The 26234-nt window shown below is 50.0% G+C and overlaps 2 protein-coding genes, 1 long non-coding RNA gene and 1 other non-coding gene across 4 annotated transcripts in view; 2 read left to right on the top strand and 2 right to left on the bottom strand.

Moving 5' to 3' along the window:
* The window catches only part of HS1BP3 (HCLS1 binding protein 3), a 52172-nt gene extending 50866 nt beyond the window's left edge, over positions 1–1306 (bottom strand). Inside the window, exon 1 of the mRNA XM_062618905.1 lies at positions 1139–1306. Coding sequence (XP_062474889.1) covers positions 1139–1179 — 41 coding nt within the window. The 5' untranslated portion in view covers positions 1180–1306. The remainder of the gene's footprint in view (positions 1–1138) is intronic.
* Positions 1307–1352: 46 nt separating this feature from the next.
* On the bottom strand, positions 1353–1434 carry TRNAS-AGA (transfer RNA serine (anticodon AGA)). Its single transcript has one exon. It is a non-coding gene; the product is annotated as a tRNA-Ser (tRNA).
* A 6730-nt stretch (positions 1435–8164) lies between these two features.
* On the top strand, positions 8165–10606 carry LOC134163750 (uncharacterized). The gene is made up of 2 exons (XR_009964831.1): positions 8165–9792; positions 9826–10606. It is a non-coding gene; the product is annotated as an uncharacterized LOC134163750 (long non-coding RNA).
* Positions 10607–16944: 6338 nt separating this feature from the next.
* Positions 16945–22766, top strand: GDF7 (growth differentiation factor 7). The gene is made up of 2 exons (XM_062618904.1): positions 16945–17356; positions 19757–22766. The coding sequence occupies exons 1-2, from the start codon at positions 17029–17031 to the stop codon at positions 20680–20682; spliced, it is 1254 nt and encodes a 417-aa protein (XP_062474888.1). The 5' UTR covers positions 16945–17028; the 3' UTR covers positions 20683–22766.
* The last annotated feature ends 3468 nt before the right edge of the window (positions 22767–26234 follow it).

Below are 26234 nucleotides of genomic sequence, written 5' to 3'. Positions count from 1 at the left end.
GATACAGCCAAATATTTAAGGATTAAAATAATGGCTTTGAAGTTAATGTGATTGAAATAGCTCCTACTTATGTCCTAGGAAGTAGGTGTGAGAGTTAGGACCTTGCTGAATCAACACTTCTGCTTCTTACATCACATCTGATAGGGAACTGCTTTCATGTGGTCAAATTTCTTGTGGGGGTAAAAAAGAAAAAGAAATAGATATCTCTATCCTATAAAGATTGCCTCAAGCATTTTCTTCTTGAGGCATTTCTCTTGCGGGTTCATTCACCACATCTAGGAAAATACGGGTTTTAAAAGTTTAATGAAACTGAAAACAGCACCTGTACAGCCACCTAGGGCATGGTTTCAAGAAGGCAAGAAAACAATAAACTTATTTCCCCTTTGATGACCTAAACTCAAGCCAGATAGGCTCCCTATGGCTTAGAGGACATAAGGATTTGGGCTCAGGGCATGGTGGTGGGAGTCAGCCAAAAGTACCAACGACATTCTAGAATCATAGAATGTTTTGGGTTGGAAGGGACCTAAAGCTCATCCAGTTCCAACCCCCCTGCTATGGGCAGAGACTTTCCACTAGACCAGGTTGCTCCAAGCCCCGATGTCTCAAAAACGCTGGTGTGCGCTTCAGGATGAATTCTAATTCCTTCCGACGCACTTCAAAACACTGGCAAGGAGATGTTTCTGGAGGGTGGGAGCACACGCTGCAGTGTTAAACAATGCGGAGGGGAACGACCCTTAAGTTACCACAGGAGGAAGGGACCAAAGGGCTGTAGTTACACACGACACGTCAGCCACCAGTGATCTCTCCCGGCTGTAAAATGCCAGGAAACTCGAGGAACCGCCTATATCCGAAGTGTCCCAGGGGCAAATCCCGCACCAGCAACCCACCGCCCACCTTGACCTCGCCTCAGCGGCCTCCGCCCCTTGACCTCCCTTAAGCGGCCGTCCGGGGGTCTGTTCCTTCTTCTTTCCTTCCCTTCCGCTCTCCGGACGGCGCTGTGGGAGCAGCTGCGCGGACCGTGCCCCATGAAGGGAAGGCCGCTGCGATCGGGCCCGCGGCGGTAGCGTCCGCAGCCGCTGAGGCGAGGTTGAGTCTGGCGGTGGGGTCGCTGCCCTCCTCCTCCGACCCGTCCTGGTACCTGGTGGTGACTAGCAGGGCGGGCGCTGGGCTGTGCTGCATGGCGCGGGGAAGAGGAGCCGTTCCGAGAGGAGAGGCCGTCTCCGGCTGTCAAGGGGTTCCGCCTCTTTTCCCTCGAGCTGGCAGCTGCCGCCCGGCCGGATGTTTGCTGGCGGGCAGCCTCGGTGTAAAACGTGAGGAAGAGCTTGTCCTGGTGAGAAAAGGACAGCTCAGATCGTAGTCGGCAGGATTCGAACCTGCGCGGGGAGACCCCAATGGATTTCTAGTCCATCGCCTTAACCACTCGGCCACGACTACCCCAACTGGTGGCTGTCTTGGCTCACAACCTGCACTAATTGACACTCCGCTTTCTGTTCAATGTGGTACCACAACATTTCCAAACCTCGTTTCTACTCTCCTTCCACAGTATCTGTCTGCTCTCCTACCTGCCGACTGCACACGCAGGCACTTGCAGCGGTTTCCTTCAGCACAAGGAGAAGCACTGACGGGCAGTATAATAGGGAAGGGCTTGGGATGTTGCCGGGTGCTCTTATCCCACAAGGAGTGTATCGCCTCCTTGTGGGATAAAAGCACCCGCACCGCTCCCTTATCAAACCTCTGCCCTGCAGGGTCACAGATCGGGGAGACTCTGCTCTGAAGCACCTTCCAACCCCTTGCTCCCAGGCACGTGTGTGGATATTACAGACCCAGACAGGCAGGCAGGGGAGGGTGACTTCATAGAATCATAGAATCATAGAATGCTTGGGTTGGAAGGGACCTTAAAGGTCACACAGTTCAACCCTCTGCCATGGGCAGGAACACCTTCCACAAGACCAGGTTGCTCAAAGCCTCGTCCAACCTGGCTCAGGGAGGGTGAGCATTAGCTGTGTTTGCCTCTGAATTAATTTCTCTGACCACTAGAGAGCACTCAAATACAAGCTATAAACCAGGGACAGATTGCTGATGCTACCTCTAATCTCCAGCTGTGTGTCACCCTCTGGAGTCAGCTACCCAGCTCCTGTCTAGCACTGCTTACTTGCACAGGCAATTCCACTGAGTCCAGTGTAAGGCTCAGTTTATGCTCAAAACCCGAATCTGGGACCAGTTACACTGGGATTTTCAACAGAGCTGAAGCTGGGCAGTGATATGACCACATTTGCAGTTAGGACTGATGTTTGTATTTACATTTTATGCAGTTTTACTCCCAATAGCTAAACTAAGAGCCTTTCACTGACACATAGCCCAGAGGAGCTCTCAGCCACCTGCCTCAGCATGAAGAGGACCAAGTGGAAGTAGGATGAAAAAAAAGGGAGAAAAAAGAAATGCTAAAGGTTAGAAATCAGTGGCCTAAAGTGGCCTACAGCAGAAGCTGTAGGCTCCCGTGACCCTCTTCTCTGTGGCCTCTCCCTACATTAGCATGTTTTTTTTTCTGCCAGATGACAGGTCATTCATTCTTCATCCATTGGGGCAGAGCAGGCAAAGTAATACAGGGATAAATGGTGGAGATACAGCAAGTATCTCCATCCCAGTACTCAGAAAGGGACACAAACATGTTTGCTCTCCTTTGCCAGATGTGACTCAAAACCTGTCCCCTTGGCCCTTCCTGTGGCAACCTAAAAAACATGTGAAAGAAGTTTGCAAGGACTTGGGTAAGCTCAGATGGTGTGGCAGCTGCATAGCTTATGATCTGACACCTGTGAAGTAACCAGGTCCTCTGCAGAGCTCATGGTCCATTGCCTGTGACATAACTGACAACCAGGCCCTGGCCTCCTTGGTTAATGACTTAGTGCTAAATTTGGGACAGTTTGGTGAGCAGGCAGTGGGAAACACTGGGGGTGAGGAGTGCATTGGAGGGCAGCTGTTGTGGAGACTCCAGGACTGAGAAATTAAGGGAACAGTTGTCCTTGTCCCTTCAGCCCTGGCTGGGACATGGAAAAAGCATGTTTGCACCAGAAAGCCTTCTGCCACATGTAGAATCATAGAATCATAGAATCGTTAGGGTTGGAAAGGACCTTAAGATCATCTAGTTCCAACCCCCCTGCCGTGGGCAGGGACACCTCACACTAAACCATATCACCCAAGGCCTCATCCAACCTGGTCTTGAACACCGCCAGGGATGGAGCATTCACAACTTCCCTGGGCAACCTATTCCAGTGCCTCACCACCCTAACAGGAAAGAATTTCCTCCTTATATCCAATCTAAACTTCCCTGTTTAGGTTTTAACCTGTTACCCCTTGTCCTGTCACTGCAGTCCCTAATGAAGAGTCCCTCCCCAGCATCCCTATAGGCCCCCTTCAGATACTGGAAGGATGCTATGAGGTCTCCATGCAGCCTTCTCCAGGCTGAACAGCCCCAACTTTCTCAGCCTATTTTCATAGGGGAGGTGCTCCAGTCCCCTGATCATCCTCATGGCCCTTCTCTGGACTTGTTTCAACAGTTCCATGTCCTTTTTATGTTGAGGACACCAGAACTGCACACAATACTCCAGGTGAGGTCTCACAAGAGCAGAGTAGAGGGGCAGGATCACCTCCTTCAACCTGCTGATCACGCTCCTTTTGATGCAGCCCAGGATACGGTTGGCTTTCTGGGCTGCGCGTGCACACTGCCGGCTCATGTTCATTTTCTCATCGACCAGCACCCCCAAGTCCTTCTCCATAGGGCTTCTCTGAATCTCTTCTCTGCCCAACCTGTAGCTGTGCCTGCGATTGCCCCGACCCAGGTGTAGGACTTGCACTTGGCACGGTTAAACTTCATGAGGTTGGCATCAGCCCACCTTACAAGTGTGTCAAGGTCCCTCTGGATGGCATTCCTTCCCTCCAGCGTATCAACCGAACCACACAGCTTGGTGTCATCGGCAAACTTGCTGAGGGCGCACTCAATCCCACTGTCCATGTCAGCGACAAAGATGTTAAACAAGACCGGTCCCAACACCGGTCCCTGAGGGACACCACTCATTACTGGTCTGCAGCTGGACATTGACCACAACTCTTTGTGTGCGACCATCCATCCAGTTCTTTATCCATTGAGTGGTCCATCCATCAAACTGATGTCTCTCCAATTTAGAGACAAGGATGTCATGTGGGACAGTGCCAAATGCTTTACACAAGTGCAGGTAGATGACATCAACTGCTCTACCCCTGTCCATCAGTTCTGTAGCCCCATCATAGAAGGCCACCAAATTGGTCAGGCAGGATTTCCCCGTAGTGAAGCCATGCTGGCTGTCACCAAGCACCTTGTTGATTTTCATGTGCCTTAGCATGCCTTTCAGGAGAATCTGCTCCAAGATTTTGCCAGGCACAGAGGTGAGACTGACTGGTCTGTAATTCCCTGGGTCGGGGAATTCCCCGGGTTGAAGGAGTGCCCACCAGCTGTCTTCTGCAGGTTCTGAGTTCCCATAAGGGGTTAAAATGAGGAAGAAAACCCTCCCAAGGCCTGTTAAAATACTGAGTGATTTGTGGCTGGGGTCTGTTCATTCAGCTTGATGCAAATGTAATGCAGCCCTACAGTTTAATCCCTTCTCTGTTCCCCATGAGGGCACAAAGGGATAGGGGTCTCCATCAGGGCCTGCGTGTGACCCCATGAACTCATCCCAGGGTCATGTCTGTCTCCTGTATGCTGAGCAGGGACCAGCTCTCGCAGTACTGCATCTCTGCCTGGGTGTGATTCTTGGCAGCCCATGGGTTTGCTTTTCATCTCCCTCAAGACAACAGGCAAACAGCAGTGAGTTTATAAGCCTGGGGGAATTGTCCACCAATTTTTGATACCCTGGCAGAGGACTTTGTCTGTAATCATGGCAGGATGAGAAGAAATCAGAGCCGTGCTTAGGGTATAGTAAATAAAATGGGGAAGGAGAGGAAAAGCAAGAGCAGAGGAACATATTTAAAACCAAAACAAATTCACTATGAAAACACAGTTGAAGAGCTGAACATGAAACTTTTTTTCAGTCTTGATTCATATTGGGAGAAATACAATATTATTGAATTACTGAAAAAAGCTGCACTAGAGTAATAGGATTCCAGTGAGGTGGCCAATCACTTACCACTCCTAACACTAGCTGTTTTCAGATGACAATTACAAAACCCAGATGTGAACCACTAGGAGATTTTGTTAGGACTGGGCTTCTCTGTGAGTTTCAAAGGTAGCCAAAATGGTAGATTTAAAGTTCAGTCTTGGTATATGATGTGGTAAGGTTGTTGATAGCTTGTCAAGGCAGTCTTTTAATCTACACACCTCCTAAATTCAAGATAGATTTATTCTGGTGAGAAGAAAGGAGACTTATATAGCTGTTCTTCATTATTCTTCATGCTTTCCCCCCTTTAAACAGTTAATCTGTAACATTATGAAACACATGTCAGGAACAGTATAGTAGAAATGACAGGTAATCCCTGCTGAAAGATAAGCTTAGCTCTTGAACTGCTGCAACTCAGGAATTGAAATTCCACCTCTCAAGTCTGGGGGTCCTAGGTAAACCATGGATAAATTTCATGGTACCCAGTAAGGAAGAAAAGATGAGATTTCTTAGTTTGCCCCAGTTGAATAAAACCAAGTTTTAAAATACAGAAAATTGTCTGTATTATTAAAAAATCACATTTACAGTAGATAGATACAGCAACCATCCCCCCCAAAAGAAATGGTGGGATTTGAGTAGTTGACTGTTTACATAGATGCAATGAAATGAGTATCTCCCCAGACCAAGGAAATATGAAGGTGAAGGGTTAGTGATTGCACAAGTTTCCAGGTAAATTCCCAAATATGTTGCCAAGTTTTTCAAGTACCTCTTCACCACACACCTGACCTAAGCTGCTGCCCAAGGACTTTACCTTGATTTCCCTCACTCACACCAAATAAACTCTGGAGGTGTTTATGTCCATGCTAGTTTATTTGGTTGGAGATAAACAAGAGCCCAAGGTCTGCTTGGCTTTGGTGCTGACTCCTGGTTGCTCATTACCTTTGTGACATGTGGAGATGACTCCCTTTATGCAGATCCTGCTTGCAGGAGTAAGAAAAGGCTGAGGTTCATGGACATGCTCCTTTGCTGAGCAACTCATCACAACGCAGTTTGAGCCAGTCAAGTTAGAACTGGATAGATTTTGTTCCTGATTTCTTTTTAAAATTAGGAAACATTTCTGGGACATTGTTGGAACAATTCCTCCATCTTATGAGTGATTCTGGACCTCACTGAAATTCTCCCAATTGGAAAAATTGCAGCTTTCTGAATTAGCAAGGAAAGAAGGGGATAGTAGGGAAGAGGGTGTTAGTATGATGTTCTTCAACATCTCTTCCTAAAAAAAGAAGGTATATGCAATTGCTCTGTCTGCCACTCCATGTGTCTGCCAGTCTAGCTGTCTACTTCCAATCTAATAACATTGTAATAACCCGATGGCCAATTTTAACCAAATACAACAAAAGACAAGCTGTCTGGACAACTTATAGCTCTTCCAACTATTGTAACATGCTGGCAGCTCAATATGTGAGAGGCCAACATTTGTGTCCCTCTAAGGGAAAGACTGAAGCAGAAACCTGTTTGATTTGGCTTGCCAGTATATCAGTTGCTTCTTGTGCACCTCCAGTGTGGGATGAAAGTATAAGGGAAGAGCAATACAGACTTTTCATTAGACTGAGTCGCATTAGTTCTGCTGATCTGTTTTCAATTCAAGATAACCGGTTTGGCAGATGCTATGACAGACAAATTGCAATAACCCAACCATTCCTTGGTGACAGTAAGCCAGAACAGAATTACCCAGTTGTCCAAGGAGATCTGTAAGTATGACTCTGTCTCACAGCACAACCAGTACAACCTATCTTGTCAACCAGTTCTTCACATATAGCCACAGCAGGAAGGTGAATATCTTTCCAGGTCAGTGCTATGTAATTCAGGAGCTGAGTTTTGCTCACAAAAACAGTGTTGTTTTACAACAAACATTTCAAGTCAGATGCTGTAACTCTTACTTAGAAAGTAGCTGGCAGTCAGACTCTGGGTTTCAACAGGTCATGGACATGGGCTTCTGAAATCTGTGGGTTTTAATGAAGGTATTAGTGATTGCAATTGTAAAGGTGTTATAAAGCAGTAGCAGTTTGCCTATCCAGTTACACACAGTAGGATTATTCTTGCTTAAAATTAGATTTTGATCTGCTCAGCATCTTCCTCTGTGATGATCTGGTAGACTGCCCTTGCAGTCAGGAGAGAAATGGGACAGATTTCTGGGAGCACTAGAGTCTGTTTCAGGTGCTCATTTGATGATGACTTATGCCCTAAAATTTCCTACTTTTCTCCAGTGGCTGCCGGGGAAATATAGCAACTAGTTTAGTTGTTCAGGTCTTAACTCATCTGTTCAGCTATGGTTTAGTGCCATTGAAGAGACCTTGGTGTATCCCAGATGGGCTCCGGCTGCTGCTCTAGAGGGCTGCAGGCTTGCATCATCAGGCAGATGTCTTGGATCTCTGGTACATTTCAGTGTACAGTGTCTATGTCTAGGCAATGGAATGAGGCCTAAATGGTTGAAATTCATGACCTTAGAAGCAAGTGTCACCACACTGATGCCCTCATGTGCATTAAATATATATACACTTACTACAGTAATTGAAAATCAAGTCACTACAGTCTCTGGAGCTTAATGAGTGGTACAGCTGATGCGTGTCTAGCAAATCTTACATTTACATTGTAGATCAAGTGAAATGAATACATCCTAAATGCTTCTTTATGACACTTCTCTGAACCAGTAACTACTAAAATGATATTGTATGAGTGTTGGAGATTTTGTAGAAATGGATGATTGTCCTTGAGGAAAACACAGCTTTAGAGATGTAGGCATTTATGGTACAATGGCATAGCACATGATTTGGACAGTTTTCTCAATTTATCAGCTTTCTGTAATGCAAGAAGTAGCATCCACCACTTGGTGAGAGAAACAGTCAGGCTGAAGAGAGTGGAAATTAATTCTCCTTGATAGATCATGTTGTTCTAGCTGGTCTACAACCAGTAGTATGTATCCATCTCATCTTCATATGATTGAAGCATCTGCTGAAATCAGTCACTCAGGCGTTCAAAGCTACAATTACAAAACCAGAATGGTAAATGCTACCCAAGCATTACAGAGTCAGGCAAGTTGGTCAGGGAGGTAGTGTGCTGAGTAAGGAAGGAGAAAGAGAGATCCAGGAATCATGGAATGAACTGTTTTCATGGAAGGTGCTCTTCCTTCCTGAGAAGCCATCAGGAATGTCCATGCTGACCCTGTGCAAAGTTGGAAGTACACCTGTAGTACCTATAGTATTTCTTTAACCCTCTGCCCAAAGTGCTTGCAAGAGCAGGGATCCATTACTACAGAGAGGGAAAAACTAAAATGTGAGAGAGAGTGGCTGTCCCAAGGTTCCAGCCAGTGATGGCACAGGTCCATCTCCAAGACAGTGCTCTTCATTGCTCTTGCTGCCAACTTCTCAGCTCCTCACCAAGTACCAAAAGTCTGGACTTCCTTTCTTCTGCTGCTGTTTTTTGCATAGCTAAGGTTCTCCCAAACCTTGCTGGAATAAGCTTTTTGAAGGTATAAAAGCAAGACTATGGATAATCTTTACAATGAGCTAGGTTTCCTACATGCAAGCCATCAGCTACCCTGCCCTGGTCTCCAGAGTCTCCAGCACTGCATTCATACAAGTAATCTAAATAATGCCAGGGAGCGGTGTCATCGTTGTCACATTGTCAGTAGTGATATCCCTGGTATGTCTTCAGCCTAGGGCTCTGTTGAAAGGTTCCTGGGGACAGTTTGGTTGTTAACACAGGCAAGGGACCATTCTCAAATGACAGCTTGTACATGGCCATTGGCCTTGGAGGCTACAGGAATTTAGCCATGTGGAATGGGCTGATTCACAGCACTTGATCTTGGTGCCAAAGGGTGGTGTTACAAACATTTAATTTACCTGCATATATGTAGCCTAAGTGGTTAGCTCTGCTCCACAATTACATCTACCTAGAGACCTCACAGGTCGAGTTTTTACATTAACAGCCTGTCTTGTAAATGCTGTATCTGCAATCCTTCACTGTAAAGAGGAAAATACTACCGAGAAGATTCAGGGCTGGGTTCACTTGCACTTTCCACATCACTAAATCAAGGTCCAGGAAAACTTTTAATTGTCCTTGTGCCTTTGGCTCTTATTAAAACTGTCAGTTCAGACTTGATCTGTGCTGCAGGGTGAAGCCCTGCAGAAAGAATAGAGACGGAACTTAACACCTCCCTGTTCCAAGTGCAAACCAGCAGCTGCCTGCCAGCCAGACACTCATTTTGTTTCATACAGAAGTCCATCATATCAAATAATTTTCAGCTGTGCTTTTCTTCTGGCCATGGAGTGAGGACCCCAAAATAGCCTATTTTGACTTACTAAGCTGGTGGGATCAGTGTGAACCGCAGAAAAAAGCAGAGCTCCCCGTAAACTGCTGAAGTGACCCACACAGTGGTAAGGTCTTCAAAAATTTTATCAGTATTGGTAAGTCCTATATTACATATTTTTTTCCTGCTAAAATCTGATGATCTTCTCATAAGGAAATGTGCTTTGTGCAGGTGCTAAAATAGGCACCTGGTGTCTCTCTGCAGGCTGCAGGGCACCCAAGAAATCCACATGGTGCTGGTAGAGGAGGTAGACAGTGTAGGAAAGCCCCATTCTTCTCTGAGGTGTGGCTTTCTCAGGTGGCACCAGATACTCACATTTAGGCATCTGAGATGGTCTCAGGTGCACAAACCTGCATGTGAGTGTTTGGGTGGACAGGAGCAGGCAAGTGGGCAAGGCAAAGCAAGCATGTTGGCCTGTATCAGATATAAAAGGCAGAAACTTATATTGCCTAAATACTGATGTCAGCACAACCCACACCAACTCGCAGTCTGTGTGAAGGGCTGTGGCCAGACAGTTGTGAACACATGCCACTGTAATGTATTAGGAATTCAAGGTCCTTGCTAATAGGGCATTTGACATCCCAATGTGTGTAAGTGGCTTCGTCCATGCAGCTCTCACTGACCAGAGAGATGTCTTAAACTTTAGTGCGAGCACTAAATAAATGCAAGGACTGCAGGATTTGAGGGATGTATCCGCATAATGTGTTCCTGTTCACAGCCAGTTTTCCAGCTCCCTTTCTTATATACAGTACCCGCTTGTACTCGGTTGCTTTTCCACGTGTTTCACAGCCTAAGGGGAGAGAAACCAGAGTGAGTTTCTTCCAAACTGCAAATGCCTTCACGTTTCATCTGTGTACCGGGAAACACCTCACAAGGAGGCTTGCTGCTGTAAATCCCTTCACCAGGAGATGGTGCTCCTGCCCTGGGAGTGATCCCTCACAGAAAGCCCGGGTACCCCTGATACTCCGCTTGCTGCTGGTGCTCAGTCCTGCTGCAGCCACCCAGCCCCTCTGCTGAGGTGGGTCAGGATGGCCCTGTGGAAGGATTTCTTCTCCTCTGAGCTTCTCATGCTACTCAACAGCTGAAGGAGAAAGAGGCCCAGGGCATGAAATGTCTACAGAAAAAAAAAAAAACAAACAAAAACACATCCCCCCAAAAAAACACAAAAACTAAAGCTGGAAAAGGCAAACTGGAAAAGGCAAAGAAATTGAACAGGACGAGCAGCCAGGACATACAGTGGTGGTAAAAGGTACTTATGAGCTTCTTAGTTTGCCCAGTGGTCTATGCTGGTTTCTGAGAGGCATTTCAAATGAGAAGCATCCCTCCTAACTGCCAGGTGCCTGTCCCAAATCACCCATGTTCATTGCGGAAGTACATGCTGCCCTGGCAAGAAGGTCAGGGAGACATAGTTTTGAAAGGAGTGATCCAGACCATGCAAACTTGCAGTCAAACAGGACTTTGGACCACATCCTTTTCCCCACCCAGCCACCCACCTTCCTCCACACCACCTCCTCCTCATAGCCCAGACAGCAGCAGGAACAGAGGAGTGAAGGGAGGAGGCTGGGACTGGAGCTGAGGGGTTGGCAGGCCTGCTCTGGCCCTCTCTGCATGCCTCATCTGGCCCCCATAGCTTGTTGGTGGTCCTAGAGTCAAGGAAACCTAAGTTGAGACCTCCAACTAGGTACCTAGCATTGTTAGCTGTACTTGGGTGGGATGCATCCACCTGTTGATTCCTGCTGAAGGTGATGTTCCCCAAAGGGAGGAAAATCAGTTCTTGGGCAAAGTTCTTTGCCAGTCCTCTGTCACCTTGAAGAACTATTGGGCTGACATTAAAGACTTCAGAGTTTAGATCCATTTGGCTGGTTTGCAGTGGAAAATAAAGCATGGGATTAAGAGCATTGAAGTAGATGAGAGAGCAAAAGTAGCTGTCTGACAAGGAAAAAACAATAGCAAAGGATGGGAAGATAACCTAAAGGGGGAGAAAAAAAACACCTTCTTTTCATGTTCATAGCAGTTCATAGCATCTGCATCCAGGAAGTTAGGAGTGAGCCAAAACTGGAGTTCTTGGTCAAACTTTGCACTGGGACAGAAAGCAAAGGGCTTGATTTTGGTATAGAGTAATTCTCTTGTCTCAGGTGGCAGAGAAGTGAGAGTGGCATGGGAGCCTTGAGTGGTGCTGGCTGGGGAGGAATGGGGAGAGGTCAAAGAAGGGTTTCCTGGGAATAGGCAGGAACTGGAAGGATCAGGGTGAAGTATTGTATGCAATGCTCCTTTTCTGATGCTCCCTTTGGGTTCCTGCTAGCAGTCCCATCCAGGTCTCCTCTTCAGGACTGGCTGAACACCCCAAACCTGAGGGGCCTTTGCAAAGGGATGGGAGCTAGAGGGTAAGAAGTTTGGGGGGAAACACAATAATCTGGGAAACAGATGAGAGAAAAAGCAGCTGAGTGAAGATTAAAGGGTAAAATACGTAAAAAATAAGTAAGTGTGGAGCAGAGCTTGAGGAGAGCTGTAGAAGAGCACTTCCCTGGTGACATCTCACATGGACAGCCAGGGACAAGGAGGCAGATGATGTCTTTCTGTACAGGCAGACCAAATCCTCTGTAACAGCTCTCTCAGCTGGGCTCTTTGGTTCATGCTGTAGGAATTACTTCCTGGAGGTATGGCTCTTCCTCCATTAGCTATTAATGGCAGGAAGGTGATCAGTTACACTGAGAAAGAATCATAGAATCATAGAATCGTTAGGGTTGGAAAGGACCTTAAGATCATCTAGTTCCAACCCCCCTGCCGTGGGCAGGGACACCTTACGCTAAACCATATCACCCAAGGCCTCATCCAACCTGGTCTTGAACACTGCCGGGGATGGAGCATTCACAACCTCCCTGGGCAACCTATTCCAATGCCTCACCACCCTAACAGGAAAGAGTTTCCTTCTTATATCCAAAAGCAAGGTGAATCTCACCCCTTATGACCAGGTGCTAACCTAAACTACCACTATAAAGACACATTCTGCACCTGTGCATTGTCAAATTACCTGCTAACTCTGCACTTTTTAAAAGGCAAATGGGCTTTTAAATCTTTGTAAATCAACTGAGCACTCAACTGCGTTTTGACTTGCTATCTTCAGGTGGCTTATGACAGACCCTCTTGACCAGATGCTGTATTAGGATGATTTTCCCCTAGGGGAATGGAAAGTCTAATCCAAGAAGCTTTTATGTTTCCAGAAGGATTGAGCTCTCAGTAAAACATTTCCATAAGTCTCCTGTCCCCTAGCTAGAGTACAGTGTTTAAACAGAAAGTGAGGTGAGACCAGCACAGCTTTAGGCATCCAGATTGTGGTGACATAAGGTCTCTGGACTAGAAGGAAAACAGCCCAGTGGGGTCTGTGAATTCATCTGATGTTTCCTGTGTTGACTTCATACCTTGATTTGTCTTATCTTCCCTGGCTATCCTTGTGCAGACAATCAGGATGAATTCAGGTTGGCTTCAATTTAAGTAAGTTTTGGAAGGAGTTGCTGGCAGATTTGGAAAGAAAATGATGCTGTTGCTTGGTTACTTGCTGAGCTGGCCTTGCCGTCACTTGTAGCCATCTCGCTAGAAGACATTTGTTAAGTGAAGCCACAAGAGGCTTCTTGTGTGGTCACTGTATGAAAATATGCTCTTCCAAATAACCACTAGCATCAATATTCTGACCACTCTGAACTTGCTCAAGACTCACTTGACTTAACTAATGGAAACAGCCATGAACACCTCCAGTTTTGAAGTATGGAGGGGGGTTGTCACTGCAGTTTATTTTTATTCCATCAAAAAGTGCTGATGACAGGAAAGATGAACATCTGTGGAGGTACAGGGTTGTGGGAACATAGCTATGACATCAGATACAAGGTTATTGCTTGAGGAATTCCATTCTGTCTCAGTTTCCTCCTTTGAGAAGTGGTCTTCCACAGCTGATGGGGGTCTGGTTAAATACCTCCTTCTTTCCTTTGCTGAAGAGTATCTGTAAGGCAGCCCTTCTCTGGCAGGCAGGAGTGTCAGGCTGGGACCTTGCCCACAGTTGCAAAAGAGGATTCAGCCATGGTAAGAGAGTCCACCTGCCCAGAACTCAACCCCATGCATAGAAATGAAATCTCCTGGGGACTGAGAGAGGGAGCAGAGGGAGAGAGACTGTGACAGAGGGGACAAACCAAGAGTCAGCCAGGCAGGAAAAGTTTCTTCATGATCCCAAAAGAATCAGCATCCTGAAAATGTTCCCAGTAAAAAAAAAAACAGGCTTGGTGAGCTGACTGCCCTCTTCTTTCCAAAAATCCACTCAAAAGGGACCACTAGTGAAGGAAGGGATAGACCATGGTGGGACATTGTGTGAGCTGTTAAGGTCCTGAGCATAGAGCCATTGGCTTCCTGTTATTGGGGACAGGTTCTTAGTGAAAAATTGAAGGCAAATGTGGCCCTTCATTTTCATCTTAGGTTCTGGCAGACTTGTGGTTCCTTTAATACTTAGTGAACAGGGTAATGGGACAGTTTCAGAACTGTGTTTTTGAGTCCATGCTGGAGGTAACCACAGGATTTCTAAGTGTAAAAGCAAAGAGAGATCGAGTGAGTGAGCAGGGCTGGAGGCACTGTCACCACACTGGTTGAAGGCCACTGTGGGCAGGAGAATATAGCGGTACCCACAGAAGTAGGAAGTGCCCTCAAAGAGGAACAAGTCTATTTCCTGGTGAAACCGAACGGACATAAAATCTCCCTTGGTTATATGTTTTCTGTATAAACTTGCTAATTGAGCTGTAAAATAAAACTGCAGTCCTTCCTCTCCAATTTCTGCTGCTGCAGCAGTGTGCTAATTTGGTTTTGGAAGGGGGCTGGTGAAAGGTGGCACTTTGCCAGTGTGAAATTATGCACAAGAAAGGTTTTCAGGGAGACCATCCTTGGAGCAGGGAAGGGCTGGGGGCAGGAGCTGCTGTGCACTGCACAGGGCTGGGGCGGTGTGGGAAGGTCCTGCAGCTGGGCTGGGCTGGGCTGGTGGAAATTCAAGAAAGCCCAAAAGGGTTTAGAAGAAGCTGCAATGGAGAACAATGGGAAACTCAGTGCTCGTGCACCTCGATAGACTCTGCACGGTTCAGAGGATGGGCTGTGGGATTTCGTGTCTTCCTTCCGGCACAGCCATGCAGGATTTGCTTCTTGAGTCTGTGTCAGTGCCAGCTGGTGTGGGCATGTGTGCCTGGTGCATGCAGACATGTATGCATGTGTTGCTTTGAGTTGTGTGGGTTATGTGCGTGCTGTTTTGGTCTGCACGCAGACGGTGAGGACAGGGATCTGGCTCTCATCACCCAAAAGCAACAGGGCTCTGCCATGAGGACAGCTGTGCACAGGGATGAGGAGGAACCTATTGCTTGGCTCTGACAGCTTGCACCAAGCGGGCATTTGCCCCTGCTGCCCACACTGGGGTCTGAGAGGAGGACTGGTCTGAGGCAGTGGAAGAAAAACCAGGGCACAGCCTGGCTCTGTTGCATCAATGTAATTTTTAATTTTTAAAAGATGTACAGAAAAAAAGCAGAGACACTTCCACTCCCTGGGAGTTTGGTGAAGCCTGGCATCCCTCACATGTGGCAGGTCTATACACCCAGCACACACGAGGATATACAGCTTTGGGTGGCTCAGGGCACAGCCCAGACTCACCATTTTTATACCTTTCACTGTTTCCCATGAAACTGCCTGCATGAAAGGATTCCAGGCAGGATGCTCCAGAAACCATTGCAAGCACAGAGTTTTATGGATAGACTCATCTGCCCATTTTCTAAAGCTTGGCAGCCCTTCTGATCTCACTGTTTTCTGCTCACCTTTTGGTCCCTTCCCTGAGCAGCACTGGGGAGGGAGCACTGCTACTCCCTGTCTCAGGGTCACTACCGGTGTGTCTGGCGTGGGTGTTGGAGGTGGGATTGAGAGGTACAGGGCAGGACAGCGTTTTCCAACCTTCTCCATGTGCGGGAAGGGCTCCCTGAGCACTCAGCTGCCTGCTCTGGTGCTGTGAGGGCACCCACCCGGGGTCTCACCAGCCTGCCCATGGGGTAGTGAGGCAGCCATGGCTCACCGATGCTTTCTTAAAGTGACCTTTAGTGTCTGAACAGCATTGGGCTGGATTTAGTAAGGGGCTGACAGAAGAAAAAAACAGTTAATGAAGCATTCCTCTATGGGCCCTTCTTCTGCCTCCTGCCCCAGAAGCTGGGTCAGGGCTTCTAGTGGTCACTGGCCTGCTGGGTGCAACTGCCAGCGGACCCATGCAAGGCCCTGTGCAAGCCACGCAGTATCGTTCAAAGACTGCAAGCCCCGTGTGAACACTTCACAAGGTGCTGAGTGAGGCGTGCAAATGACTTCGGTCCAGACCATCCCACAGAGTGTGGGACAGGGACTTCTCGGGACGTTGCCACGGAAGCTGCCCCCACTGCTCGGCACTGTTTTCGGGCGGAGCAGATCCACTGGCTGGCATTAGAGACCTGCTCACCGCACTGTGACAAAGCACCTGTAGAATTACAGCAGAGAGAAGTCCGAGAGGCTTCAGTGACAAACGCTCTTGAGAAGCGATTGTTTGGGGGGAGAGGGAAAAAAAAAGTGTTTGTTTTGGCAAAACACCTACATTCCTTCATATAAATCATCACAGCACTTGTTTTTGTATTTGCAGAGAAATCGCAACAGACATAACCAGGGACTTAAAGAGGCTTGAAATAACATCCTAGTAAATACTCCATGTTGTTATTTCAATCGAGACCCAAGGAAACATCTGAATTTTACCAAGGAAACCCTCCGTGCACGAGAAAACATCAGCCCCCCCCCTGCCGGGGCTTTGTTTTGCTGCGATGTCAGTCTCCCGAGGCGGAATTAACGGTGCTGGCGGAGGCGCGGAGCAGCGCGCATCCAGGGAACCCGGGGCCGCCCCGCAGCCGGTCGCTGAGCGCTCCCCCGGCCGCTCCCGCCTCGCTGCACCGCACCATCCTCTGCGGACCCCGGGAGGAATTGGCGGTGGGGTGTTCCGCTCCAATGCGGGGCAGGGTGTCCCGTCAAAATGTGGGGTTCCGAAGCGGAGGCGGGACTGCCCCGTCTGCACTACGGGACCGGGCTCCCGCGCCCAAGGATGGGGTGGCGGGTGACAACCCCCCCATGCGGGGCGAAGTTTCCCCCTCCAATGCGGGGTGGGGGTTCCCCTTTCAGGAACATTCTTCCCCGCAAATAGAGGTGGTGGTGCCTCCCCTCAAGCCCGGGCGGGGGCCGTCGTCCATAGGGGCCGCGTACGGAGGGGGGCGGGTGCCTCCGCAAGAGGGGCCTGGGGGGGGTCTCACCTGCCGGCGGAGGCGGGGCGGGGGCCGGGGCGCAGGCGGAGCTTCGCCGGGGCGTGGCGCGTGGCCGGCAGGGGGCGCTTCCGCGGCGGCGGGCGGCGGCGGTGGCAGCGGCGGCGGCGGCGGGCGAAGACGATGTTCAAAAGCAGGCGGGGAGCGGCGGCGGCAGCAGCACAGCGCCGAGCACCGGCACCGGCACCGGGCCGTCGCCATGCGCCTCCGCGTCGCCGCCGCCCTCTGCCTCTGCCTGCTGGGAGCCTGCCGCCTCCGCCGCGGGCTAGAGGCCGCCGCTGTGCGCGGACCGTCGGCGGCAGCTCCCCAGCGACCCCCGGCAGCCGCGCCTTCCTCCGCCTCCTCCTCCTCCTCCTCCACCGCCGCCTCCCCCTTCTCCTCCCTGCCGCGGAGGGACAGGGCTCTTCGCAACGGCACCGTGGTGCCGCACCACTACATGGTGGCCCTCTACCAGCGTCTGGCCTCCCGCCGCGTCCCCGGCCGCCGCGCCGACACGGTGACGGGCTTCGCGGAGCGGACACGCAGCGGTGAGTGCGGGACGCCCGTCCCTCCGGGCAGCGCGGAGCTCGGCGGAGCAGCTGGGACGGGGCTGGCCGCCGGGACCCCGCCGTCGGGCGTGAGGAAGGACCATGGTTGGTCTAATTATGATGGGGTTTAGTAATGGATTTAGGAATGAGGATGGGGCTTGGAGATGGGCTTGAGGATGAGGATCGGTCTTGGGAGCGGATTTAGGATGGAAAGAAAATTGTGCGTTGACTTGGGGATGGAGCTGTGGCTTGTGCACGGGTGTGGGGATGTGGCTTCTGCATGGGCTTGGTTATGCAGACCGGGTTGTGTGTTACTTTGAGTACCTATCTGAGGACGTGATTGCACACGGAGACAGATTTTACACGTTGATCTGAGGACCGGGTCGTGCCTGGGGTGGGTTGTGCACGGGTGTGCATGTGGATGGGGTTTATGCCTTGGCTGGGAGCTTGTGAGTTAGTTTGAGCACGGGGTGGTGGCATAGGACGGGGATGAGCTGGAGCTTAACGGGGTAGGGGCTGTGCATCACTTGTTAGACGGGAATGGAGCTGTTGAGTTCGAGCATGGAAATCGGGACGAGTACAGGGATGGGGATTGGGCTGTGTATAGCGTGGGATTGGGGTCACGATGGGGACAGTGTCTGGAGCTGTGAAAGAGTTCCTGGTGGAGATAAAAACTAGGGGGCTGTGCATGAGCCTGGGGATGGTGATGGGGGTGCACATGCAGTCGGGGTAGAGAATGATGCTCGAGGCTGAGGGTGCGGGCAGTTCCCGGGACCTCCACCACTTGGGCGACAGAAGCCCGAAAAGCTCCATGGGGCACCGCGAAGGGAGCGGCTCAGCCCTGGGTGCCGCTGCCCTCCGGAGCGGCTCCCGCTGACACGCCGTGAACTCGGCATCGCCATCCTCTTTTCCCTCTCCCACCTCTTGTGTCTCCTTCATACCCTCGGATCTGGTCATAATAATCAAATAAACACATTTACGGACGTAAGGATATATTTTATATATATGTAATATATATATATACATTGAGAAGGTGGCTCGGCTGGGGAAAAATAAAATCCCGATCGAATAAAATAAAAAGACGAACGGAAAAGCAGCTTCAGCCTCCCCCCGTGCCTGTCACCGGCTGCCCCGGCGTGGGAGAGCGGCGGCTGTTGGTGCGGAGCTGCCCGCAGCCCCACAAGCCCCATCCCCAAACCCAGCAGGGCCGTATCCTGCCTGCAGCCTTGGGCGGGAGGGTTTGCCTTAAAGCTGGTGATGAAACGGCGGCGAAGCAAGGCGGGACGGGGGAGAAATGCTGCGATGGGCGGGAGGACAGTGCCCGCCTTGGGAGAGCCGGGGGCAAACTGCACGCAGCTCCTGGGAAGTTTCAGGGCAAAATGAAACCAGATGAACTTCTTCAGAGGGTTCTCCTGATCTGCTTCTCACGGGAATTTTACATCTGCTTCCGAAATAGTAATAAAAATGTTAATATAATAAAGGTAGTAGTGATGATGATCATAATAACAGCAAATGATGGGGAGGAAACGCTTTCCCACCCGAAGCGCGGTGCAGACTGCAGCTCAGGGCTCTGCCGGCAGCGGGTCGGGGACTCGGGCACAGCACAGCAGCGATGTTTGCAGATCAGATTTCTAGTTAGAGAGGAAGAAAATAAAAAACAACCCTTCCAGAACTCATTCATCTCTTCCCCCAACTCCACCTCTTTTATTTTTTTTTTTTTTTTTAATTCACATTGAGCATATTTAATCAGTACCAGAAACTGCACAAGTCTGCGTCTGGGCTTCGGATCCACCAGAAACAGTGACGGATTAAAACTGAGCTCACGTTCAGCTTCTGGGAGCGCCTCTGCCAGACATGCTGGGGCACAACGTCTACGTCCCCGACGTGTGCCTGCGAAGGAAAGATGTTCACAGCACTTCACTTGGCATGGCTGGGGCTGGAAGGGGTGTGTGACACTAAGGGCAGAGAAATCGGTGATAACCTGCTGTTTGGGGGTGCAGCTGTGCCGTGCATGTTCTGCTTGGGGCTTCAGTATCAAAACAGGAGAGTGATGCAGCTAGGGGCACTGGAACACCCGGGAGGACAGAGAGAAGTCTCCTCAGCCACTTATTTGAATTGATTCCTCCCTCTCTCTCTACCTTTTTCTTCTCGTTTTTTCTTTCCATTTTTTTTTTTTTGTTTTGTTTTGGTTTTTTTTTGTTCCTTCATCCAGGGTAATGTTCCTGGATGCAGGTTGTGTCCCTGCTGGGATGCTCCGTGAGCCTTGATGCAAGGCAGTGATCTCCCCCCTGAGCTCCGTGTCCCTCGTGCCTCTGTAAAGAAAGCTTGGCTTCAGCTCGCTGGATTTTTATAGCTTTTTCCTCTTTTTTTTTTGTTTTATTTTTGGTTTATCTCATGCAGATGCCTTCCCAGCAACCCTCGAGCAGCGATACCTCTTCGACATCTCCAGCTTGCCCGACACAGAGGAGGTGACGGGTGCGGAGCTGCGGATCCTGCGCGCCCTCCCCGTAAACCGGAGCTTGGCCCTGTCTCCCGAAGGCACGTTCCATCACCTCCTCCTCTCCACCTGCCCGAGCCAAGACGGTGAGGAGCCCCGGCTGCTGGACTCCAGGGCTGCAGACGTTGTGGACCCGGGCTTCTCCAGATGGGAGGTGTTTGATGCCTGGGAAGCCCTGCGGGATTGGAGGGAGAGGAGGTCTCTCTCGGGCAAGCTGCTGTGCTTCCTGCTGAGGATCGTCTCGGATCGGTCGGGGCGGCTCCTGCCCCCCCGGCAGCTGGGGTTCAGCAAGCCCCGGCCACAGCCTCACGAGAGAGCCCTGCTCGTGGCCTTCTCCCACACCCAGAGGAAGGAGAACCTCTTCAAGGAGATCCGGGATAAGATTAAGGCCCTGGGCAGCCCGCTCTTCTTGGAGCCCCCCGATCCCGGCCAGGAGGCGTTCCCGAAGCGGAGGAAGAGACGGACCACCATCGCTGCCCGGACTGGGGGCAGAGGCCACGGGAAGAAGGCAAAGACCCGCTGCAGCAGGAAGCCCCTGCATGTGAACTTCAAGGAACTGGGCTGGGACGACTGGATAATTGCCCCCCTGGATTACGAGGCGTATCACTGCGAGGGGGTCTGCGACTTCCCTCTGCGCTCCCACCTGGAGCCCACCAACCATGCCATCATCCAGACCCTGATGAACTCCATGGATCCGGAGTCCACCCCACCCAGCTGCTGCGTGCCCTCCAAGCTCAGCCCCATCAGCATCCTCTACATAGACTCTGGGAACAATGTGGTTTACAAACAGTACGAGGACATGGTCGTGGAGACGTGTGGCTGCAGGTAGCAATTTCTGCAGCTCTCCCCTTCCCCTCCCTGCCCAGCCCGGAGCAGTCCAGCAGCCTTACTCCATTTTATATATATAAATGCAAATATATATATATATATAAAATATATATATACACACATGCACACTTTGGTGTGTGCCTTTCCGAAAGCCAAGCTCAGAGCAGGTGTCCCCTGCCTTCATGGGGCTGTCCTGTCCATGAGCCTGGAAGATATGGGAGATGCCTTCCCGCAGACAGCGAGGCTGTAGCTTGGTCTGCCCCAGGCCCTCCCAAAGACAGTGCGACTCCCACCACCCCTGCTGGGTTTCTCAGGGCTCAGCCAGAGGTGCTACGCTGTGGTGGGAGGCAGGGCTCCCGGCCTCTAGCTCCTGCCATCTCTGTGCCTTGCCTTCTCCCACCAGGAAGGGAGCAGAGCCCCTGGGAATGCCTTCTCAGCCTCCGAGCTCTGCCTGGTCCACTCCACTTGCTCAAGCTGAGCTGACACTTGATTTCCCACAGGATTTGGAAAACATCTGGCTAAAATTGTCTCAGTGTGAGGAATAACCTGGGAGGGGATGGAGTGGTGACTGCAGCAGAGGGGTCAGGCCAGCATCACCCTCTGGCTGTGGAGGTGGGGTGGAAGTGAGTTTGAAACCTTTTGTCTGTGTTAAAGGAGTTTTTCTGGCTTCCTTCACATCACGGCCCTCGGTTTGCAGGGGGAAAAACAAGGGATTCCCGGGGGAAGGGGGGGGGTGGAGAGCGAGTGGCCATGGTGGGATTGAAGTCATTTGGTCCAGACCTGTTTGCAGCTGGGAGAGATTTCTTCTTCTGCTACTGGGGACAGGAAAGGAGGTCCCTGTAACTGGAGGTAAGCAAGAGTCGGGGTTGAAGTAGAGCTCGTGCTTTCAGCAGAGATGGGAACTGCCCTGGAAGGTGTTACCTGGGGATGCCCTGGTTCTGTGTAGTCTGCAGTGCTAGTCCTGCTGCTGATGTCTTGCAGGAGGTAGCGGCTGACTGGTGCCATCCCTTTCTGGCAAAAACCCACCTTTCCAAGGCGCAGCAGGAAATCAGCACCAGCCTCAGGCCCACAAGTCGCACAGCTGTCCTCAGTGTGCTGGGAGAGAAGCAGAAGTCCGGAGTTCCCTGGGGAAGAGCCATTTTGCCTGGTTTCTTTTTCCAAATAATCTCTATAAAAGCACTAAGCTCCACCCCACCTTCTTTTGGCACCGATTTCCCAGTGAGCTCCATCCCTCCCTGGACTGCCTGCCTCTCGCTGTTCTATTGAGGGACCTGGATCCACCGGGAACAGACATTTCCCATGCAAAAAGCTGAACACCACCCTCAGAGACCACTGTGTAAAGTGGGGTGCTTTGACCCATGCTGAAAGGGCTATGGAATTTTAGTAACTCAGGAGCTGAGTATAAATTAGGCCTTTAAATCAGAGAAGCTTTGCATTCATGCCAGGTCATGTTTGGGATGCTGGGAAGTGTTTCTGCTGCACCCCAGTGGCTTTTGGTACTGAGCTTAGGCTTCATGGCTAGGTTGGCTTAGACTAGAGATGCACTTGCACAGATTTTGCTTCTGATAGTTTGTTTTTTACTGGTGGTCAAGGTGTTGGCACATAAACATCAATGATTATTAGTGACAATAATAATGTGCTTTTGGGTGACATAAATCCTGCTGGAAAACATAAGTGTTTTTTTTTCTATATAAAGCCTGTTTTCCTCCATGGCAGGGGTGTTCTGCTAGGGAGGAATAAGCCTAAACAGGGCAATGAGGGGATCACCTCAAAAAGCTCTACCAAGATCCAAATTATTCCAAAGATCAGGAAAGCCCCAGTGAGGGTCCAACACCTCTGTCTCCCCAGGAAAACAGTACATCAGCAGGGAGAACACTGTTTGCATCAATAACAGTGACACAACCCTCACAGCCTCCCTCCATCCTCACCCCAAGGAGGTCTGCTCTGCATCCACAGGCTGTGGCTGGTGGTAAGCCAGAGGAGCAAGTGTAGCACCTGTAAGTCTCGTGTGAACTTCCTTGGAGCAGCTCTGGCTGTACATCCATGTATCTGAGAGGAAAATCTGGCTCCACACCTCAGTGTGAATGTAAACCGCCTTTCCCCGGGAATCCCTTGTTTTTCCCCCTGCAAATATATATTAACCGTGATGAACCTGTACCCAGGAGGATGTTCGGAGATGGAGGTTAGTGGAGTAGAGGAAGAATCAGGTCCGTGCTGTTAGGTTTTCTCACTGTCAGCATGTTTAGGGGGTGTGAGGTGCAGCCAGTGGATGCAGAGGGGCTGGCAGGAGGGCTCATGGGTTTCCTCTGACCTTGGGCTTCAGCATAGGTAGTGGGGGGAAGGAGGCTGGCATGGGCAGCACTGGAACTGCTTGCTCTGGAAACACTCCATCATTTATAGAATTACCAAGCTCTCAAAGTACCTAACTTCTCAATTGCTGCTGTCTACTTGATGGATTTTCTCACTGCTGAGACAATTTTGTTAATGTTTTAGTTTCTTTTATCCCCTTCCCCTTCCTCTAAATAGTTGTGGTGGAGGCTGGTGAGTAGGTCAAATCCAGGCAAGATACATATAGCTCCTGGCTGATGGCTCTTGTGAGCCTTGGCCAAACAGATATCCTGAGACCTGGTTCTGTGGAACCGTGTCCAAGGGGGTGCTGACACCAGCAAACTCCAATTCTTGTGGCTCTTGTTCAGCCACAGCTGCAAGTAATGGACAGACAGACAGTTGTCACCCACCTCAGGTCTGGAGGTGCCCAACAGAGAGCAGGGAGATGGATTAGGCTTTTGATGCTTTGCCCGAACCCCAGTTCTGGGGTGCTGTGTGCTGCTTTGGCTCTGTCCTGAGCCCCATGATGGCTTTGCTGGCCCTGGGGAGAATCACTGAGTCACAGTCCAGGCTACAGAACTGGAGCTGCAATAAATGAGGAGGGTGAGGATTCAGGGTTTTGCCCGTAGAGGAGCCAGTCCAGATGCAGGCTCCTCTCCCTAAACAGGCATATTTGGTGGGAGACCAAGCTTCAGCCCACCAGGGCGAGCCCAGTGGCAGTTTGACCCTTTGTGTTCACACCCTTGGTGACACCACCATGCCAGCACTGTCTTAAGAGAGCATCTGCTCCTTTCCTGGGTGAACAATCTCTGGAGAACAACAGGAGGGAAAAGGATGGTGTTGGACCTTTCTTTCTGCTTGCCTACCAGGGCAGGGAGTGTCAGCTCCCTGCCTGGGGCTGCTCCAGGGGGATGAGCAGTGCAAGGCTGGGGGCTCTTTGTGGGTAGCTTCCCATTCTTTCTGGGCAAGTGTATTGGCCACAGCAGTTGGCAGTCACATTGCTCATTGCTCCTGAAGGAATGTTTCCAGAGGAAAAGCCACCAGTCCTCTTTTTCTGAATCCTTGTGTGCCGCTGCAAGGGCTGCCTATATATTCCCAGGTAAATTCAGAGACTGCACCAAAACTGTGGGATTAGGCTTGGAGAACAGCCAGTGAAGCCATCACAGATGGAAGTGCTGAGCCTGGTAGGGTGTGAAAACCTTTCCAGGCAGGGAGGTTCCCATGGCCGAGATGCTGCAACCCTGCCATGTTGGGGAGCAATGCAGGGATCTGTCTGCAAAGGGCATGGAGGAGTAAACCCTGCTTCCAGAGGCAGGTAAGAGAGGCATCAGCTGCAGGATGGTGGTAGCCCAGCCCTGGAGCTGGTCCTCCACAGAGCATCACTCTCTAACGCCATAGAAACAGTCCAGGAAAAATGTGTTTCTGATCACTCACCTCTTGCCTGAGTTGATATTTGGGCACACATAAACATTATAAATAGGAGAGTAGGGTTTGAAGATGGACAAATATGAATTCAGTAGACTCAGAGTGATTTTAATGGATAATTATAGGTTCTCAATCTGCAGTATTTATACAACCTTTCCAGTTTTAAAAACCCAATAGTTTCCATGCAGAGTACATTTTCCTGGAGGATTTGTTTGACCTTCAGCACCATTTTTATCTGCAGGATATAATTACAGTGAAGCTAGAAGTATTAAGCATTTGAAAAGGACTATGTATCTATGCTTAACTGGCTCCCTCCCCTCTTACATGGGAGTGTCATTGTGCAGGAATAGGGAACACAGAGAGTGATCCCATTTTGGAAGTGCTGGGCTGGGAGTAGGGAAGTATGCCTGGTTGGGACAGGATTGGTGCATGTGCCTTGTCTGGGGGCTCCTTGGGTTCTATGAAACTGCAGCCTATGTTTAAGCCACTGCCTGTGTTGTGTCCCAAAGCCCCTGTCTGGTGGAGTCCCATAGCAGGGACATTCAGAAGCAAAATAGCTTTATGGCCAGTTTAACTGCCTGATGACCATGTGCTTCTGGCCTAGAAATAATTGCCAGGAAACGCAGATTTTATTTCTTTTCATTTTCTCTTTTAAGGCATAATTGTTTGTGTTTTTTAAATTCTCTTAAACTAAGTGGATTGTCTAGCATTCCCCCCTCCCTTTCTGTTTTTACCAATCCAACAGTAAAAGGAAAAGGAGTATTCTCTGTCAGGGATAAGCATGTTCAGATGGAAAAGGGCTTGATTCAGGCTTGCAGCAGCTTCGCCCTGGCATAGCTGCATTGATCCCAGTGGCTTTACTTCTGGTCAGCAGACAAAGCCATGTCCTCTTTGGCTGTTTCCTGATGCGTGGTGTACCTGTAAGGAAAAGACTGGACAGGCATCACTTCCGATTAAAAGCAAACCCCAAATCTTGTGCCTTCTGCTCAAGTCTGAATGCCAGTGACTTCTGTGTATCATATGGGTTTTAAGTCATGTCTTGATTACACAACTCTTGCTACTGGAGAGAATTGGGTAGGTCTACAGAGATTTATTCGTCACACTCCTGTTGCAAGACAAGCAGCTCCTTTTACTGTTGGTGGTTTTAAGTCCTTATCCCACAAACCTAAGTGTGTGTTTAGGGAGAGTCACCTATGCTGGACCCCACATAACAGCAGACACATGCACTGCTGTTTGCAGTGCTGTCTCTTGCAGGATGAGACAAAAGAGGCTGGGGCATCACTTAGGATGCTCCAGGGAGGCCAATCCCATGGAACTACAGCTGGGCAAGTGGAGTGGAGCACCTTGGTGTACTGCTGGGATGCCTTTGGCTTTGCTGTCCAGACTTAACAGGAGAATTACCATGAGCTTCGGCTTGATGTTCTTGTCTGTGATAGCAGCATCTACAGTTAGTTATTCATGTCAAAAAACAAGTAACATATGTTGCTATGACTGGTATGTCATAAATATCAATCGAGCTGATACTCCAGTTGGAGAAAAACTGGTGGGAAATGTCATGGTTTCCTGCTGAGCATGTAGCAAGTCCTGAAACATGAGTGCCTTCTCTTTTGTTTGCAACAGGGCAGCACTGCTGTGTGTCAGGGAGGAAAAAAACCTTCATGGGGCAACATCAGTGAGAGTCCGGGTATTGGAAGGGGGTAGTCACACAAAATGGGGCTGTGCCGCTAGATTTGAAAGATGGCCACACCCAAGGGCTATCACATGGACCTTGGCTGGGCAGTGTGCTTGTTGTGTCTTGGA

This window comes from Pezoporus occidentalis, unplaced genomic scaffold (assembly GCF_034315485.1).
Source record: "Pezoporus occidentalis ecotype Australia unplaced genomic scaffold, CSIRO_AGI_Poc_V1 ctg206, whole genome shotgun sequence".
Classification (NCBI taxonomy): domain Eukaryota; kingdom Metazoa; phylum Chordata; class Aves; order Psittaciformes; family Psittacidae; genus Pezoporus; species Pezoporus occidentalis.
This window is presented reverse-complemented; position numbering and strand designations above follow the sequence as displayed.